Below are 20932 nucleotides of genomic sequence, written 5' to 3'. Positions count from 1 at the left end.
CAATACGGTATTTGCTAAAATAATTTGCCAAAAGAGAAATAAATGAACAGAACATAAAGATGAAGATCTATCATCTTTTTAAAATCACTTCATAGGGACGAAAGTATATGCTATCATTTCACGTTACTCAATTATTTCAAAGACTCTTAAAATTATTCCACTGTAAAAAATTTTCGGTAGCGTATAATTACCACTTTCCCAGATTTCCGGATGGTCTGATATTTAGAGGGATTAATAGTTTTAGTAGACTTTTTTGTTTTCACTTTATCCAGAACTGCATAAACAGCAAAACATAATCGAGCCATTCGTGGCAGATCACAAGTATTTATATCAAATTCCAGTGGTTCATTCCAAATGTGATCATTTTTCCCTGATATCTCTGAGCTTACAATGGTTTTACAGAGGAGTTCAGTACCATGAAAAAGGCCAGCCCTGACATGAACCTGTAATAAGGGAGACAAAAACACAGAATTATGAGTACTGCACCACTGAAACACCTCCACTCTGAAAAACAAACATCTATTAGGAGAAGCAGCACACCAACTCTAGGAAAAACTTTTCGTCCACAGAAACATCAGGCTGTAAGTATCAGCATATAATTCACTAAACTGTTATTTTAACCTGTTTTTCACTTAGTAAGTAAACCAACTAAAAAATGCAGTATGTCTCAATGGTATAAAAAGATCTACAGAAACCAAGACCATAAGTATAAAAACTACTATCACTTGTTCACCTCTACTGACCGTATTTACTTGGGGGTCTTGTTTTATTCTTTGTATAACTGGAAAGTAAGTGATAGATAAAATGTCTCTGAAATCTCTTTCTACTTCTTAATAATGTACAAACTGGACGTTCTAAGACCCACCTTCTTAAAGATATTCTATCCATATTTACAATTATTCTACACATCATTGTGTTTCATTTTTTCCTGAAGACACAGGTCCAGAGTAATGCAGGACATACGCAAAATGTCCCAGAAAATTTTACCCAGTCATTCATATAGTTTTTTATGACATAAGCCAATTATCGCTAAACTTAAAAGTGAGTAGTACAGAAGTAGAACAAATAATCCTTAAGTTTATATGGAATCACAAAAGACTCCAAATAGCCAAAGCAACCTTGAGAAAGAACAAAGCTGGAGACATCACAATCCCAGATTTCAAGATATTCTTCTATAAAGCTAAAGTAATCAAAACAATATGGTACTGGCACAAAAACAAAGACATCGATCAATGGAACAGAATAGAGAGCCCAGAGATAAATCCATTTACCTGGTCAATTAATCCACAACAAAGGAGGCAAGAATATACAACAGGGAAAAGATATACAACAAGAATATACAACAGGGAAAAATCTCTTCAATAAATGGTGCTGGAAAAACTGAACAGCCACATAGAAAAGAATGAAACTGGACCACCTTCTTATGCCATATACAAAAATAAACTCAAAATGGATTAAAGACCTAAATGTAAGATCTGAAACCATAGCACTCAAAATTACTTCCACATAGGCTACAATTTCGTGGATACTGTCCTTAGCAACATTTTCCTAGATATGTTCCCTCCAGCAACAGAATCAAAAGCGAAAATACGCTATTGGGACTAAACCAAATAAAAAGCTTTTTCACAGTAAAGGAAACCATCAACCTAACAAAAAGGCAGTCCACTGAAAGGGAAAAGGTATTTGCAAATGATGTATCTAACAAGGGTTTAATATCCAAAATATATAAAGAACTTACACAACTCAACACCTCTCCAAAATCAAACAATCCAATTTAAAAATGGGCAGAGGACCTGAACAGACATTTTGCCAAAGAAGACATTCAGATGGCCAAGAAACGTATGAAAAGATGTTCAACATCACTAATCATCAGGAAAATGACATCAAAACCACCATGAAACATCACCTTATACCTGTCACAATGGTTTCAGTCAAAACAAGAAATAACAAATGCTGATGAGGATCTGGAGAAAGGGAATCCTTGTGCACTGTTAGTGAGAATGTAAATTAGTGCAGCCACTATGGAAAACAGTAAGAAGGTTTCTTGAAAAAATAATAAGAAGAATACCATATGATCCAGTAGTTCCACTATTGAGTATTTACCCAAAGAAAACAAAAAAACTAGTTTGAAAGATGTATACACCCCATGCAACATTATTTATAATAGACAAGGTATGTAAGCAACCCAAGTGTCCATCCATAGATGAATGGATAAAAAAAGATGTGCTCTGTGTGTGTGTGTGTGTGTGTGTGTGTAATGGAATATTACTCAGCCATACCAAAGGATGAGATCTTGCCATTTGCAACATTAGAGGGTATTATGCTAAGTGAAATAAGTCAGAAAGAAAGACAACTTCTGCATGATTTCACTTATATGTGAAATCTAAAAACAAATGAACAAACAAAGCAGGAAAGACCCATAAATACAGAGAACAGGGGATGCCTGGGTGGCTCAGTCGATTGAGCGGCTGCCTTCGGCTCAGGTCATGATCTCAGGGTCCTGGGATCAAGTCCCACATCGGGCTCCTTGCTCTGCGGGGAGCCTGCTTCTCCTTCTGCCTCTGCCTGCCACTCTGCCTACCTGTGCTCTCTATCCCTCTGAAAAATAAATAAATAAAATCTTAAAAAAAAAAAAATACATAGAACAAACTGATGGTCACTAGAGGGGTAGATGAAGGGGATGGGCAAATGGGTAAAGTGGAATAGGAGGTACAGGCTTCAAGTTATAGAATGAATAAGTTACAGGGATGAAAGATTGAGGATAGGAAATATAATCAATAGTACTGTTACAGTGTTGTACGGTGACATTATCGTAGCTCCACTTGTGGTGAGCATAGCACAATGCACAGAGTGGTACAATCACTATGCTGTATACCTGAAATTAATGTAACATTGTGTGTCAACTATACATCAATAAAACTGGTTGACTAGTAAATTAAAAAGTGGGTGGTGAAAGTAGAAAAACAATACGAGGGGCGCCTGGGTGGCTCAGTGGGTTAATCTGCTGCCTTCGGCTCAGGTCATGATCTCAGGGTCCTGGGATCGAGCCCCACATCAGGCTCTCTGCTCAGCAGGGAGCCTGCTTCCCTCTCTCTCTCTGCCTGCCTCTCCGTCTACTTGTGATCTCTCTCTGTCAAATAAATAAATAAAAATCTTTAAAAAAAAAAAAAAGAAAAAAACAATACGAAGCACAGACTGACTTTATGGTCAAATGTTTTTACATTGATTTATTCAAATGTGATCTTAGCACACAGTAGTACTCAATTTACTAGTTACTGAATAAATAAATACATGTGAATATATAGGTTCATTTTTTATGGGTTCATTTTTAATTTAAAATGGGCTTATCAATAAAAACTGACTTATTAGAAGTTACTATCCTCATTTTGAAAAAGGTAGTATCAAGAAACCCATTCTATCAAAGAGACAGAAACATTTTTTTGAGACAGAAACATTTAAATAGAGATAAATTTTAAGGAATACCATCAATTTTAAATTTATAAATATTTACATTAGAATTGTTTGAGTTTAAAAGCTATTCAAATTGTTTTAATTGCATAAATAAAACTACAGGTTAGTTCATAATGTTCATAGTTCATATAGTCAGTTCATAATGTAACAGGGAAAGAACAGCTTACTTTAATGAACAGTATTCATTTATCTAACTCCCACAAAATAAACACAGACTGGAGTGCCCAGATGATTCAGAGCCTGATGTGGGGCCGAACTCACAACCCTGAGACCACAACCTGTGCTCAACATGGGGTCTCTCTCCTTCTACCAGTGTACCTCCCCCTGCTCATACACACAATCTCTCTCTCAAAATAAATAAAATCCTAAATAAAAATAAACACAAATAAAAGGGTTAGATATGTTAAAATCATTAAAAAGCAAAAATTTAAAAGCTATCAGAATAACTACTGAAGCGTGGTGATGGGTTCACAGAAGTTGATTACACTATTCTACTTTTGTGTATGTTTGAATTTTTCCATTAAAAAAATTTTAACCTAGGGGCACCTGGGTGGCTCAGTGAGTTAAAGCCTCTGCCTTTGGCTCAGGTCATGATCCCAGGGTCCTGGGATTGAGTCCCGTATCGGGCTCTCTGCTGAGCGGGGAGCCTGCCTCTCCCTCTCTCTCTGCCTGCCTCTCAGCCTACTTGTGATCTCTGTCTGTCAAATAAATAAATAAAATCTTTTTAAAAAAAATTTTAAGCTAAAGAAAATCAGTTATTCCAAATACATCTGGATTATTTTTACACAGTAAAGATTAAAATAGTAGGGAGTACAAAGAATTGCTAAAAGCACCTCCAGTAAATTTTCAGGCCACCAAGAATTTTCATCTGAATACACACCTGATTGCCCTCAAATTCACAGAAAAGGGATTATTCCTTCTACTCAAAACCTCTAGTTCCATCTTGTTCCAATTTCCCAAGTACTTAGACCTTGCTCCTTTGTTTCTCTGAATTGGAAAAATCCCCTCCCCAGTAGGCTATAAAACCTAAGCATTTCTCTCCTATGTCAAACTCAAACAAAAACCTTCTTTAGAACCCAACAAATCATAATGAGAATGGTGCCAGTGTCGGTCTACTCATGTTTCCTACTTTCAATCCATAATCAAGCCTATACTGTAATACAAGAGGAAAGTGATTTATGACATAATCTTACTATTTTTAAATTTTTTTTAATATATTGATTTTTTTTTTTTTTTTAAGTAGGCTCTATGCCCAATGTGGGGCTTGAACTCACAACCTTGAGATTAAGAGAGTCCCATGCTCTACCAACTGAGCCAGCCAGGCATCCCTATAATGTACTTTTTTTTTTCCTATAACGTACTCTTAAATGAAAAATAAAATAATTCAGTCATACTCACTAAAAGCATATTCACATTTTGATGGTGCAAAGAAATGAATACAAATAAAACTAATTATGGTAGGATAGCAAGAATATTGGTGATTTATCATTTTCTTAAGTAATCATAGATTTATTTTATAATGTTATCTTTAAAATATTTTAAAATTACTATTCTAGAAAGTACAACACAAATCAGCTAGATGAACTTAAATTTAAGATCCTAAATACAGGCATAACACCAAATGCTCACAATCAATTCAAAACTCATTAAATTTAATGCAAACATGAGTGAAAATGGAAATCATTTTTAAAACAACTACTGAGGGTGCCTGGGTGGCTCAGTTAGTTGAGTGTCCCACTCTTGATTTCAGCTCAGGCCATGATCTCAGGGTCGTGGGATCCAGCCCTGCACTGGGCTTCACACTCAGTGTGGAATCTGCTTGAGATTCTCTCTCTCCCTCTGCCCCTCCCCCCAACTCACATGTGCACACGCATAAACTCTCTCTCTCTCTCTCACTCTCTAATAAATAAAATCTTTTTTTTTTTTTAAACCCATCCAAGGTTATCTGTTTTTAAACAGTGTCAAAATCTTAAAGGGTGCCTCAGTGGCTCAGTGGGTGAAGCCTCTGCCTTCGGCTCAGGTCATGATCTCAGGGTCCTGGAATTGAGCCCCGCATTGGGCTTTCTACTCAGCAGGGAGCCTGTTCCCCACCACTCCCCAGGCTTCTGCCTGCCTCTCTAAATACTTGTAGTCTATCAAATAAATAAAATCTTTTAAAAAAAATCTTTAATAAGGCGCCTGGGTGGCTCAGTGGGTTAAGCTGCTGCCTTCGGCTCGGGTCATGATCTCAGGGTCCTGGGATCGAGTCCCGCATCGGGTCTGCTCAGCAGGGAGCCTGCTTCCCTCTCTCTCTCTCTCTGCCTGCCTCTCTGTCTGCTTGTGATCTCTCTCTGTCAAATAAATAAATAAAATCTTTAAAAAATAAAAATAAAAAAAATAATAATAAAATCTTTAATAAATAAATCAATAAACAATAGAAAATGTCAAGATTAAGCAGCCATAGCCTTAAGCAACTTTTAAGTCCATGTCTCTACCCTACCTTAAATACTATTTCCCTGTGTTCCCCGAAATAAGGCAAAAAGTCTGGGGATTCATTTTTACTCTGTGAAGAATGTAACAATAATTATAAAGAAGGACTTATACAACTGCACCTTTAGGAAATCTTTGTATTTTCCTTTACTCTATACTCAAAGTAAACTGTGAAACACTTACCATAGTAGTAGAATTTTTAATAGCCAAGACAAAAACAGGAATAACAATTATTCTTTATATATATATATATGAATAATTATTCTATAAAGAAAACTGCAATTGCCTCTAAGAACCACAATTATTTTCTCCTAAGCAATGAAGAAATGGCCCTATCATGAAATGCTCAACAAATGGCATTTAGTGTTAGTAAAATTATATGGGAGGTAAAAAGAGCACAAAATCCAGATTTCGAAGTTTTCCTTTTCTCCTTGATATACCTCAGGAAGACTGAGCACCAGTTAATAAACACACAGTGAATGGTAATTTTAGTTTATCAAGAAGTTAGGAAAAGTTCCACCACTATCATACCAGTCATTATCTTAAAAGAAGTTCAACAGGAAGAAAGGAAAGCGGTGCCTATTGCCTAGGCAAAGACAAACTCCCCTGGCATGCCTTAAGAATCGAAACCACTATGGCACAGCTAGAGGCACATCAGGGGGCCACACAAGAACCGAAACCACTATGGCACGGCTAGAGGCACATCAGGGGGCCACACTGGTGCTTGGGTTGGAGAGGTGAACAGCAAAGTCAGTGCCAACTGAGACTACTAAACAGGAATGGAATTTTTTTTTTAAGATTTTATTTATTTGACGGGGGGGAGGGGCACAAGCAGGGGGGAGGGGCAGAGGGAGAAGTAGGTTTCCTGCCAAGCAGAGAGCCCTCTGTGGGCCTCAATCCCAGGACCCTGATATCATGACCTGAGCCGAAGGCAGGCTCCTAACAACTGAGCCACCCAGGCGCCCAACAGGAACAGAATTTAAATCACAGAAAGACTATTTTGTTTTCAGGTAAGAGAGAAGTTTGGGTATAAGGTAAGATGTGAAAGAAAACAGAGGCAAGGAGATCACTGCGGGGAGGCTGTTGCTGTAATTCAGGAAGAGACAATGAAGGCTTGAGCTATGAAATGGTACGGAAGACAAAGAGGAAAGAATGGATAGTAAAGGATTTCAATGAGGTAGGATCAACAGTATGTGATCAACTGATTAAATATGGTAGTTAAGGGAAAGTGGTGACTCCAGCTGCTTTACCAAATATAAGAGGAAAAGGAGTTAAAGGAGTTAAGAGAATGAGCTGGGGGACACTAAATAAAGTTGGCTTTAGAAATGTGTACTGGGGCACCTGGGTGGCTCAGTTGGTTAGGAATCTGCCTTTGGCTCAGGTCATGATACCAGGGTCCTGGGATAAAGCCCCATGTTGGGCTCCCTGCTTAGCCGGGGGCCTGTTTCTCCCTTTCTCCCTGTCGCTCTCTCCACTCATTCTCTCTCTCTCTCTGTCAAATAAATAAAATCTTAAAAAAAGAAACAAAACAAAAAGTACACACTGAGGCATGTGAAAACAGGAGTCTGGAACTGAAGAGATAGCTGGGCTACAGGCAACAGCTTGAGAATTGTAAGTGAAGGAAGTACAGTTTTTTCAATTTTCTTACAAAGAGGATATCAGTAATTGTTTTCCAAGATGTGAAGAATCCAAATGAGATGAAAAACACTAACAGGTGTTGCTGAGGCAGGGTGCACATGCCTCAAGCAAACAATCCATGTGACCTCTGAGTTCTGTGATCTCAAGATCTCAGTAGTGCTTCCTCTCCTTCCCCTCAGCCACACAAACCAAAACATATCTAGAATTGGACTTTCCCACCACACCCTAGCATCTCCAAATCAATACCTGTTACATCTTACTCTCTACTCACCTCCCCTTGCAACTCACTCTGACATTCCTACAGGATAATCTCCTTGCCCTCTTTAAGGCCTCCATTTCAATGACCAATACTCCCCCCAATCCCCGCTTTTCTCTATCACCTTTGTCTTCACCAAAGCTCTCTGTCAATGGGTGTCTCTCCTCTGTCACACTCATCTGAAGACCCTATCCTGGATAAACCTAATTATCTGCCTCTCCTCCATACTACATGGTTTGGGGTCAAGACCCACCAGTCTCAAATGTAAAATTATTCTTTCATCATTGCAAGAATATTTCTTACCTTTAATTAACTGCTGAAAATTTGCATAATCATTTACTCTCCTGTAAGATGAGAAATATTTTTTAAAAATGCAAAGCCCCTATTTAAGCTCCTTTTTTTTGTTAGGTTTTCTGTTACCCGAAGATGCCATGCTTTGATGGATACCTCCTGTCGGTCAAACTACTCTATTTAGAAGTTATAAAATATTAGAATAATAAAATACTAGTCCATTATTATTTATAAGGTAAGGAAAGCAAGTAATGAGAAAGATCAAATTATGTAACGAATAAAAAAATCAGAATCTAATACTCACCAATTATAGATAGAATACTGTTACTAAATTGTGAAGTCATGTCAGTGGGGCAGAATGAGGATGGTATGTATGCTGGGATGAAGTAAAGGGTTTAAAGAGTATTTTTCCCCCAGAAAAACACATGCTGCTTCATATGCACCCTAAGCTCCACAAATCTCCAAGTAAAGATATATGGCGGGGGGCGGGGAGGAGGGGGCGCCTGGGTGGCTAAGTGGGTTAAAGAAACTGCCTTCAGCTCAGGTCATGATCCCAGGGTCCTGGAATCGAGCCCCGCATCGGGCTCTCTGCTCAGCAGCGAGCCTGCTTCCTCCTCTTTCTGCCTGCCTTTCTGCCTACTTGTGATCTCTGTCAGATAAATAAATAAAATCTTTAAAAAAAAAAAAAAAGATATATGAGGGGTAAGGCGGGAGCTGTCATCTATTATCACACGATCCTCCCCTTAGGAACTTCATGTTCCCTTTTTTTTTTTTTTTTTAAAAGATTCTATTTATTTATTTGACAGAGATCACAAGTAGGCAGAGAAGCAGGCAAAGAGAGAGGAAGGAAGCATGCTCCCTGCTGAGCAGAGAGCCCGATACAGGGCTCGATTCCAGGACCCCGGGATCATGACCTGAACCGAAGGCAGAGGCTTTAACCCACTGAGCCACCCAGGCGCCCCAGGAACTTCATGTTCCTGAGACTACTTTAATTCTACTCTAGGCTCACCTGACATTAAATGGCCATAACAAAGTCTCTGCTGCCTCAACCTTACCCAAAACCCAGTCTGAGGTAAAAATATGCATACAGAATTTCCTGAAAGATACACAATATATTTTTTTCTTTGGGAAGTTCAAATATTACCATTCAATTAAAGATAAACCATCACATGGTTGAGTGTAACACCCAGACTGAATTACTTTGGTCTCTTACAGAATTTTCCTGGGGTGCCTGGATGGCACAGTTGGTTATGCCTCTGAATCCTGGTTTCAGCTCAGGTCATCTCTTAGAGACCTGGGCTCTGTGCTCAGTAAGCTGTCTGCTTAAGACTCTCTCTTCCTCTGCCCCTCCCTGCCTGCATTCTCTCTCTCAAAATAAATTAGTAAACTTAAGGAAAAAAGGACTTTTCCTATTATTCTGTCAATATTATATTTTAAGTTTAGCCAGTGAAAAGATTCTACAAAGGAAAGACATGTGAGAGGCTCCTGGGTGGCTCAGTCAGTTAAATCCAACTCTTGGTTCTGGCTCAGGTCATAATCTCACAGTCATGAGATGGAGCCCTGCTTCAACTGACATGCTCAGTGAAAAGTCTACTTGGGAGTCTCTCTCCCCTTAGTCCCACCCACGCTCTCTCTTTAAAATAACAAATAAATCTTTTTTTTTAAAAAGACTGAATGAATTTTTAAATCCTACCTCTGAAACTAATAATATACTGTATGTTAATTATACTGAATTTAAATTGAAAATTTTTTAAAGAAAAGATTATGTGAAACATTATTTTATCTACTGTAGTGATGCTGGCATTGGTGTTGGTATCCACTCTATCTCATTTTGTGTCTCCTTCAAAAGGAACCACTAACATCTCTCAATTTATAGCAGCATGAAAATGAGTTCTAGACACGTGAATAACTAATTTGTTTATCTAAGGAAATTCTGAATACAACTGACAATGTTTTCTTTGCTTTGACCACTAGCTCTATTGTAAGAAAGCAAAATCTGTAGTTTAACATCAAGCACTTATGGAGGATCTTAACATATACATACTCTCTGTGAATCTTGCTCCTGACTTTTTTGACTATTAAATATCCTCAATTATTTTCTAAAAAGTCAAAATTTTGTATACGGACACTGTGTATGTGTTGTGAGAGAGAGAGGCAAAGAGACAGGAGGAACGAACACACATACACTTAGCTCAAACATTTGTAAAGTGAGATTTGGTATATCATAAATAAAATAAAATATCCATAAGACACATTCTGCACCTTTTGTATGATAGGATAGAATGAATTTCAGGATAAAAATGCTATTCAGTTTTTACTCTTGGTAACCCTGAACACTTACAAGACATGAATTTACCACCCTTTGCATTCGGAATAGTTTATTCAGAAAAATTACAAGTTTAAAGAAATGAATATTTTTCAATGTTTTTGTAACAAAAACAAGCTACTTATAATAAACTGCTAAACTCGAAAATGTTAGCATCCCTTGGTTTTTGACAATTTTTGAGAATAAGAACATATAGAGTCTATTCCAGAAGTACTCAAAACATACTAGCATTTAAAGAACCAAAACAAAACAAAACAAAACAAAAAAAAAAGAACCAAAACAAAAAATGCTAACTTTAATTCCATCAACCAACTTCTATAAGAATTCAGATATAAGGAATGAAGTAAAAGTATGGATCAGGTGGCTACAAAGTTCAAAAAAACTTAAGTGTAATGAACTCCAAAAGTTCTATACTAGCTATAAACAGCAATAGCAAAGGATGTGATCTACAAAAGAATAAAAATAAAGAAAGACTCCAACCAAGGCATGGGTGGTAACAAAAAAAACAAAAACAAAAACAAAAACAAACCACAAACAAACAAAAAAACCCTAAAATAATTCAAGTTGATACATGGTTTAAAAAAGAGTATTAAAGGGGCACCTGGGTGGCTCAGTGGGTTAAGCCTCTGCCTTCAGCTCAGGTCATGATCCCAGGGTCCTGGGATCGAGCCCCACATCGGGCTCTCTGCTCAGCGGGGAGCCTGCTTCCCCCTCTCTCTCTGTCTGCCTCTCTGCCTACTTGTGATCTCTGTCTGTCAAATAAATTAAAAAAAAAAAAAAAATTTTTTTTTAAAAAGAGTATTAAAAGTGATCTACATTTAAAATAACATGGGGGGAAAACTGTTTTCTGAACTTAGAATTTCCCATGGTAGCAGAATTAAAGAGAAGTTGCTGTTTTCAGAAAAATCAGTAAGAAAAACTATACTCTGAACTTGCATCACATGGAATTTTGTCAAAATTGTCCCATTTCCTGATGCTTGGTCTGAATCATCTTCAGACTCTGAAAAGTAAAAAATTTTAAAGCACCATCATGCTTCACACAGTCGTGTTTTATTGTCCAACTTTAGTAAACTTCCAAAGAGATCTTTTTTCACAAGGCCCACAACATTTGAAGAACAAGGGAAAGCAGGCTTTATCATGCAAAGAAACTTTCACTGTGCTACAGCAAGAATATGCCAAAGCTACACACAGAATTCCTGAATTCAACAATTAAAAATGTTTCTGTGGGGACGCCTGGGTGGCTCAGTTGGTTAAGCAGCTGCCTTCGGCTCAGGTCATGATCCCAGCGTCCTGGGATCGAGTCCCACATCGGGCTCCTTGCTCGGCGGGGAGCCTGCTTCTCCCTCTGCCTCTGCCTGCCATTCTGTCTGCCTGTGCTTGCTCTCTCTCCCTCTCTCTCTGATAAATAAATAAAAAATCTTAAAAAAAAAAAAAATGTTTCTGTGTTACAATACATGAAACTTTTTCCCAACATTACACCTAATTTCCTTCTTATTCAGAAATAATGGCCAAAATCCACTACTTTCTACCTTTAGATATTAGACACAGAAAAAGGTCAGTGGGATGAATAGGTTGAAATTCCCATGGTTTCATGAAGGGTATCACTTTATAAAGAGACAGATTTGTTCTGGCTTTTGGGAGGAGTGTTATGCTACCTTTAACTAAGAATATAAAGATGTTAGAGATAGTTACATTAAAATGTATTAATTCATAACACAAATACTTATTTAGTGTGTCAGGCACTAATAACAGAAAAAGATTGAGAGTTTCCTTCTTTCCTCAGGTTATTTTTAATTTTTAACAGTTTAGGTGTGCTGAGACCCACATAAGTAGGCTATGAGGTGTTACGATTTTTGACTACTAAGTGTGCTATCAGATGTACGTGAGCTTGAAATTCTCTGGGTTTATCCTATTTGTGGTTCACTGAGCTTCTTTAATCTGTTATACTTATGTCTTTTGCCCACTTTGGAAAGCTCCCAATAATAATTTGTTTAAATAGTTTTTCTGAACTGTACTCTTTTTCTTTCTAGAACTCAGATTACACAAATGTTCAACCTTCTGATATTGTTACACAGGTATCTGAAGCTATAAGGAGTTTTTTCTCCCTCAATGATTCTTCTCCATTTTGTTCAAATTGGAAATTATTTTTATTAATCTTAAAATTCATGGACTCTTTCCTTTCTCATTACCATTTCACTACTGAATCCATTCCATGAGTTGTTGTTTTTCTTTTAAGACTTTATTTATTTATTTGACAGAGACACACAACAAGAGAGGGAACACAAGCAGGGGGAGTGGGAGAAGAGAGGCTTCCACTGAGCAGGGAGCCCAATGCGGGGCTCAATCCCAGGACCTGAGCAGAAGGCAGACACTTAACAACTGAGCCACCTAGGCACCTCATTCACCTTAATGGTAAGTTATTGTATTTTTCAGTTCTAAATTTTCCATATGTCTTCTATTACATCTTCTGTTTCTTGGCTGAAACTTTCTATTTTTCCATCCCTTTCAAGTGTGTTTGCCCTTACTTGGAGCATTATTCTAACTAACAACATATGTCATCTGAGCACTGATACCTGTTGATTATCATTATCTATACAACCTGATATTTTCCTGGTTTTTTATGATGCCAATTAATTTTAAATTGCATAGACCATTATGACCACTATGTTTTAAGACTCTGGGTTTTGTTTATATCCTACAGAGAACACTGATGTTTTAGGAAACAATGGTTAAGTTCAGACGACAAGGTGAAACAAGCTCCGTGAAGCTATGGTTCTAATATCAGTTCAGTTTTCAAAATCCTTTGCATAGTGCTTGGATCTGTCCTTTGTGTGCAGCATACAGTGACCAGAGTGAGACCTGGTGGGAACATATGCTACAGTTCAGTCTTCGAATTATGTAGGCAGTTAAGATTCAGATCCGCATAAGTACAGCTCAGGAATAAACTTATAAGCATAAATAACTTTAAAGAGCTGCATTCCCAAGCTCTTCCCACTCTTCAATCATCCAATTATTTTTTGGTTGCCTAGGGATCCCCTTTTTTAACATCCAGCCAGAAAGCTAAAGCTTTATTCACCCACACTTCCTGCAACTATGCCAAACAGAAGAAAAAGAAAAGAAAAAAAAAAAGCCTGTGAGGATTTGCCCCATTCTCTGTACAACTCCTCTAATCAGAGAAGGTTCAACTTTGCACTTTAGGCCTGTCCCCATTGTTGTTGCTGCTGCCACTGCCACCACTGCTACTGCTGCCACAGGACTTCTTAGAAACTGGAACAAATGAGAACAAAGAACAGGAAACAACAGAGGGAAAAAGCAGAGAAATTCTTGCTCTCTCTGAGGGTTAGAAGCCCTCCTTCCCACTGGAGCTATAACTAGAGGGCTTCTTGAGTTCTGTGTGCACTAATGTCATTTCTAGATTTGGGACAGCACTGAGTTCAGGCTTCTCCTAAATATTAAGATGCATACCTGAGGGGGCGCCTAGGTGGCTCAGTGGGTTAAAGCCTCTGTCTTCAGCTCAGGTATGATCCCAGGGTCCTAGGATAGAGCCCCACATCGGGCTCTCTGCTCAGTGGGAGCCTGCTTCCCCCACCCCACCCCCCTCTGCCTGCCTCTCTGTCTACTTGTGATCTCTGTCAAATAAATAAATAAAATCTTAAAAAAAAAAAAAAAAAAAAAAAAGATGCATACCTGAAAAGTGAAACACTACAAGGCTAAGAAAGGACCAATGAGGAAGGAATATGCTCCAGAATTCTAAGCACATTCACAGGGTCAAGACATTCATGTGCCCTTTAAGATCTCTGGGACTCTAAATATAATGGATTTCACTCCTATGATTAGGTTATACTACTTAACACAGATGACTTCAAGGAAGGGAGACTAACTTTCATGGGCCTGATCCATTGGTGAGTCTCTAAAAAGGGACCAGGTTCTTCTTGGCAAGAAATTCAAAGAGTGAGAAGGATTTGATGCTTGAGAAATTCTCCCATTTCTATAGAGTTAGAAATAGAGAGCGCCACAAAACCAGCCTTGAAAGATGCCTCTAGTAACTGAGAGTAATCCCCAGTCAATCCCCTACGAAGACCCAGCAAGAAAATGAGAACCTTAGTTCTACAACTTCAAGGAACTGAATTTGGCCAATAACTTGAATCCCCTTGGAAGCAACTTCTTCCCTAGAGCCTTTAGGAACGAAAACAACCCAACTAACACTGGATTTCAACCTTGCAAAAACATAAGCAGAAAATCCAGCCACACCATGCCCAGACTTCTGACCAACAGAAATGCAAGCTAACAAATAGGCATTCAAGCTGCTATGTTTGTGGTAATTTGTCAAACAGTAATGGAAAAACTAATGTAAGAGGCTATTACAAACTTAATGCCAAAATGTAACAACTTAAATTCTTCAAAGGACAAAAATTATCAAAACTGACATAAAGAAATAGAAAACCTGACTATCCATATATCCATTAAAGAAATTAAATTCCTAGGGGTGCCTGGGTGGCTCAGTCTGTTAAGCCTGACTCTTCCTTTCAGCTCAGGTCATGATCTCAAAGTTGTGCTGCATCAGGCTCTGCGCTCAATGGGGAGTCTGTTTGAAATTCTCTCTCTCCCTCCCCTCTGCCCCTCCCCCCCCCACTAGCTCACTCTGCCTCTCTCTCAAATAAATAAATGAATCTTTAAGAAAAAAAAAAAAGGGAGTTGAGGGAAATTGGAAGGGGAGGTGAACCATGAGAGACTATGGACTCTGAAAAACGATCTGAGAATTTTGAAGGGGTGGGGGGTGGGAGGTTGGGGGCACCAGGTGGTGGGTATTGTAGAGGGCACGGATTGCATGGAGCACTGGGTGTGGTGCAAAAATAATGAATACTGTTATGCTGAAAAAATAAAAAAATTAAAAAAAGAAAAAAAAATTACATTTCTTTTTTTTTTTTTTTAAAGATTTTATTTATTTATTTGTCAGAGAGAGAGAGAGCAAGAGTGAGCACAGGCAGATAGAGTGGCAGGCAGAGGCAGAGGGAGAAGCAGGCTCCCTGCCGTGCAAGGAGCCCGATGTGGGACTCGATCCCAGGACGCTAGGATCATGACCTGAGCCGAAGGCAGCTGCTTAACCAACTGAGCCACCCAGGCGTCCCAAGAAATTAAATTTCTTAATAAAAACCTTCCTACACGGGCACCTGGTGGCTCCATCAGTTAAGCATCTGCCTTGGGCTCAGGTCATGATACCACGGTCCTGGGATCCAGACCCACAACAGGCTTCCTGCTCAGTGGAGTCAGCTTCTCCCTCTCCTTCTACCCCTCTCCCCTGCTCATGCTCATGCATTCTCTCTCTCAAATAATATCTTTAGGGAAAAAAAACTTCCCCACAAAGAAAACTCCAGGGTCGGGCACCTGGGTGGCTCAGTTGGTTAAGCGACTGCCTTCGGCTCAGGTCATGATCCTGGAGTCCTGGGATCGAGTCCCGCATTGGGCTCCCTGCTTGGCGGGGAGTCTGCTTCTCCCTCTGACCCTCCCCCTTCTCATACTTTCCCTCTCTCTCAAATAAATAAATAAAAATCTTAAAAAAAAAAAAAAAAAAAAAAAAAAAGAAAACTCCAGGGTCAGATGACTTGGAATAAATCGTACCAAACATTTAAGGAAGAAATAATACCAATCCTATATAAGCTTATTCAGAAAATTGATAAGAGGAAAGCTTCTCAAGCCAATTTATAATGGAAAAAAGATCAGTAACTTTTTTCTTTAATGGTGTTTGGACTATTTTACTGTCCCAACAAACATGTTGTACTTCTGCAAGTGGACAAAAATTAGTAAGGAAAGTTTAAATTAAATAAAAAATAGAATTGGCCATTAGCATACTAGCTGAGGAAATAAGAGCAAAAAAAAAAAAAAAAATCCCAATTTTAATGACAGCTAACCAAAGAATCTTTAAAGTCCACTTATAAAAGCAAGCCACTGATAATCTTTGGCAAGGTGCTCCTGAATATATCCTCAAGCCAGCAAATATCTCAAACTAAGTGAATCTCTTTCTTGGATCACAAAACTATTCACTTAATTTCCTGCCAAGCACAACTGGGGAAAACTGCTTTACACTTTGAGACAAAATGCCTTGTTAAATCTTTACTTAATTGTATGGGGTTATGTAATAAATTTCCATGAGTTAACAACTTGTGGTCCATAATGTAGTCATCTATTTCCTTCCAAGAAATGATACTGCATTTTCTCTGTGTTCAGCAAGTTTAAAAGAAAAGGAAAGGTCTGAGAAAGGAGGCCGAGTGCAACTCTAAACAAGGCTGACAAAGGATGTTGAGCTTGCATAGGAACCTATGACCTATAGTTTTGGCTTAAATTGTATTTGCTGAATTCCTGATCTAAAGCAAGTTCTTTTACACAATACATACAGAAAAGTGTTACTATATCCAGTACATCTCCAACTATTCAAAGAATACTTTAAAAACAAAAATTCTTGGGGTGCCTGGGTGGCTTAGTCGGTTGAGCCTCTGCCTTTGGCTCGGGTCATGATCTCAGGGTCCTGGGATTGAGCCCCACATCGGGCTCTCTGCTCAGCGGGGAGCCTGCTTCCCCCTCTGTCTCTGCCTGCCACTCTGCCTACTTGTGATCTCAATCTCTGTCAAATAAATAAATAAAATCTTAAAAAAAAAGATTAAAAAAAAAATAAAAACAAAAATTCTTGTCTAACTTTAAGTCATAATATTCTGTCTTGGGTAACTAACCAATATAGGGAAAATTTAATCTCCAGTGTGACATTCATTAAGCGTATCAGTGACTTATTCAAATAATGGAGTAGATAGGGGCACGTGGGTGACTCAGTTGGTTGAGTGGCCACCTCTTGGTTTCCACTCAGGTTATGGTCTTGAGTCCTGGGATCAGGCCACATTTGGCTCCAGGCTCAGCATGGGGTCAGCTTCTCTCCCTCCGCCCCTCCCCCTGCTCTAGTGCACCAGGGCTCTTTCTCTCTCTAAAGCAAATAAATAAATCTTTTAAAAATAATAATAACAATGGAACAGATTTAAAAAAACTTGAATCTTAACAAGTACTCACTTTTACACTTTCTTCTGTGTTAAGTTTATTTCCCTTAACCAAGACAATCTGGAAAGGGTTGTTATTTTCCCAAACATGCTGCAAAAGAATGAAATAGAGTATTTTAATTAAAGACATAAATATTCTATGCTAGCAATGAAATCATCTTATCTGTTCTCATGTCCACTGGCAATATAATGAAAATAGACCTTCAAACTAACAGCTGAAAATCCCATATACTAAATGAAACATCACAACCACTACCACTTAGTTCTTCCAGCAAAATACAGGCAGCATTCCAATACTGCCAAAAGGTTCACTAAACTAAACACCATAAACAAATGGTATTAAAGCTTTGGATGAATTAAGAATTGACCACTTAAATTAATACAGAGCTAATATCTTAATCATCAAGGAGAGATTAAACATACAACTTGTTAAAAATGAGTAACTATTAAAAAATGTTAACTATTCCAATCAATAAACAGAAACATAGGAATTGCTTTATATAAATATATTATATTCTGGGGGAAAAATGGTATCTTTGATATATTTAAATTCTAAAAGTATTCAATAAGAAGGCAAGTTATACCAAAAATGCTAGCATAAGCTAAGCTGACATAAATTAAATACACAAGAACATCAACTATTTCTGAACATCTTTTTTACTAGAACGTCTCAAATTGCTCACTGAAGTTTATGTTCACCTGAACTCTCAAGAAATTTCTAATTTGGTGTCATTTTTCTGTGATACCAAAAGAATGCCAAAACCAGAAATCGCATATTTACATTTCCTTGAGCTGAGGAAAAAGAATAGTAATAGATAATTCCGAATAAATGGTAACGGATCTTCGGCTAATGTGCACTGGTTTTCACAGAATGAGAAGTGAGCAGAGAAAATATGTGAGGCTTAAGCACACAACCTAACAAAATTATATGCTTTTGGGGGTTACCAAAGGTTCACACGTGAAACTTACAGAAATAATTCGCATTTTCTTTGGTGGTAAAGGAAGAGGAAGGTTTGATGAATTTCGATTTATGGCAGCCTCTATGGCAATCATTTCCTGCTCATACATCTTCTTGATCTTGCAACATTCCACAAGCATAAAATGGGGCAAGGTCCTGTTCATTACACAGTTCCGAATATACTACAGTGGCAACAAAGAATAAGGTAAAGATTTTCAAGCAAATACTTAAATTGACAGAAGAGTAATATTAAATGAACATCACTATACCAATGTACTATGAAAATATATCTTAACAACTAATGTTAAGAATATGAGAAATTAAAATCACAACATAAAATAGCTACCATTAATTGAACACCTAAGTACCTAAGAACTAGCTACTTTTTTTTTTTTTTTAAAGATTTTATTTATTTCTTTGAGAGAGACAGAGAGAGCACAAGCAGGGGGAGTGGCAGAGGCAGAGGGATAAGCAGGCTCCCTGCTGAGCAGGGAGACCAACATGTGGCTTGATCCCAGGACCCCGGGATCATGACCTGAGCTGAAGGCAGACACTTAACCGACTGAGCCACCCGGGCACCCGAAGAACTAACTAATTTTCCTAACAACCCTGGTAAGAGAGATTTTCTTCCCTTTAACAGATGAAAGAACTAAAAGAAGAGCTAAGTTACATACCTGGCATCTTAAATCTACCTGTTTCTCTCTCTCTCTCCCTCTTTTTTTTTTTGGCTAAACCTTTAAGAAATATGTACCTCAGGCTCGATGTTTTGTCTTCTCTTTGCACTTAATACCTGACATTTTGACCAAGTGGCTCACCGTCCCAAGGGTGGGACTTGACACACGTACTGGTAAAGACTGTGATATCACAGTGTAAGCTCTGATCAGTCAGTCAGGAAAAGTAGACATGTAGTACACATGTGGCCATTTCTTCACATCCTGAGGTGGTCATCTTAGACCTTCCCATGGATCCCTGAGGTCGACCTAGTACCTTTACAGAACAGGGCTCCAGAAGACAACCATTACTATCTCCCTTACAAAAACATTTGACCATCTCAGCTTGAAACTCTCTTCTGTTTCCATGAGACCAGGACAACTCTCCAAAGGCATATAAGGAAAGGGATGGTTATTCACATTACTAGGGATGCCTAACAAACTGAATAGAAAGAAACTTAATATATTCCTCAGAAGAATAAATTTCCTATATAGATTCAGCATATTACATTAAATTCAGAACCACAAAATACTTTTTGAAATTAAAAAAAATCCAGAATGGTCTGTAAGTAGAAATCACATATTATGATAAATATATTCAATCAAACACATGAAATATGTATCATTCCACTTCCTTCACATTCCTTTACCTACATGGTATACTTTCTCTCTCACAAGACCTTGTACAAAAATGTATACAATGCTTTATTTTTCTTTATAATAACAAATCCTAAAACACAAACTCAAAAAACCCCCATAAATCCTAGTTTTGGCAAAACAATACGCCCTCCGCTAATTAAGTTAAAAAAAAAAAAATCAAAGCTCCTGGTTGGTTTTTTGAGGGGGGGGGGGATTTTATTTATTTATTTGACACAGAGGGAGAGAGACAGCAAGAGAGAGAATACAAGCAGTGGGAGTGGAAGAGGGAGAAGCAGGCTTCCCACTGAGCAGGGAGCCCAATGTGGGGCTTGACCCCAGGACACTGGGATCATGACCTGAGCCAGAGGTGCTTAATGGTTGAGCTTTTATCAGCCATCACTTAATATCTGGCATGCCTCTATCCCTCTTTAAAACAAAAAAATAAAAATCACAAGAGTAATCACATCCTATTGTATAAGGATGTGAAAATGTATTAAGACCTTGTTAACTGATAATCACATCCAAGATCCTATTTGACCAGATGATGGTGGGGGAGAGGTGTTGCACTGCAGATAGATAGATAGATAGATAGATAGATAGATAGATAGATAGATCTATCTATCTATCTATCTATCTATCTATTTATCTATTTATCTATTTATCTATTTATCTATTTATTTATTTATTTGACAGAGACAGAGAGAGCACACAAGCAGGGGAGGAGAAGCAGACTCCCAGCCGAGGAGGTAGCCTAACACAGGGCTGGATCCCAGGAGCCAAGGATCATGACAGGCAGCCATTTAACTGACTGAGCCACCCAGTGGTCCCTCATTTATCTTATTTAAACCCTACTTAACTCCAAAAACAATCTGGGGCACTATCCTCAAGGAACTTGTGATTGCATGGAAATAGGTATGTCAAAGATGGAGGAAAGCTTCTGAGGATGAATGGACCTAATGCTTTAAAAATTCCTACCATATATGGAAATAACAAAAAACAGAGGGAAAGGCAATTACACATATAAATGTTAGACTGAACTGAAAAGTTTTCTAATTCAAAATGAAAATGTATAAGACCCTGTTAACTGATAATCACAAATAAGTTTCTTTACCATTTAATTAGTGACCATTTAAT

The 20932-nt window shown here is 38.1% G+C and overlaps 1 protein-coding gene and 1 non-coding gene across 4 annotated transcripts in view; both read right to left on the bottom strand.

Moving 5' to 3' along the window:
- The window catches only part of PIK3CB (phosphatidylinositol-4,5-bisphosphate 3-kinase catalytic subunit beta), a 202865-nt gene that overhangs the window by 70816 nt on the left and 111117 nt on the right, over positions 1–20932 (bottom strand). For all 3 annotated transcript variants that reach the window (XM_047735812.1, XM_047735832.1, XM_047735822.1), the window contains 3 exons: positions 18461–18631; positions 17505–17582; positions 192–443 (listed from right to left, as the gene is read on the bottom strand). In XM_047735812.1, the coding sequence (XP_047591768.1) occupies positions 192–443; positions 17505–17582; positions 18461–18631 (501 nt within the window). The remainder of the gene's footprint in view (positions 1–191; positions 444–17504; positions 17583–18460; positions 18632–20932) is intronic.
- TRNAE-CUC (transfer RNA glutamic acid (anticodon CUC)) lies at positions 4721–4795 on the bottom strand. The gene has a single exon. It is a non-coding gene; the product is annotated as a tRNA-Glu (tRNA).

This window comes from Lutra lutra, chromosome 1 (genome assembly GCF_902655055.1).
Source record: "Lutra lutra chromosome 1, mLutLut1.2, whole genome shotgun sequence".
NCBI lineage: Eukaryota > Metazoa > Chordata > Mammalia > Carnivora > Mustelidae > Lutra > Lutra lutra.
Note: the sequence above shows the minus strand (reverse complement) of the source record. Positions and strands in the feature narration are given on the sequence as shown.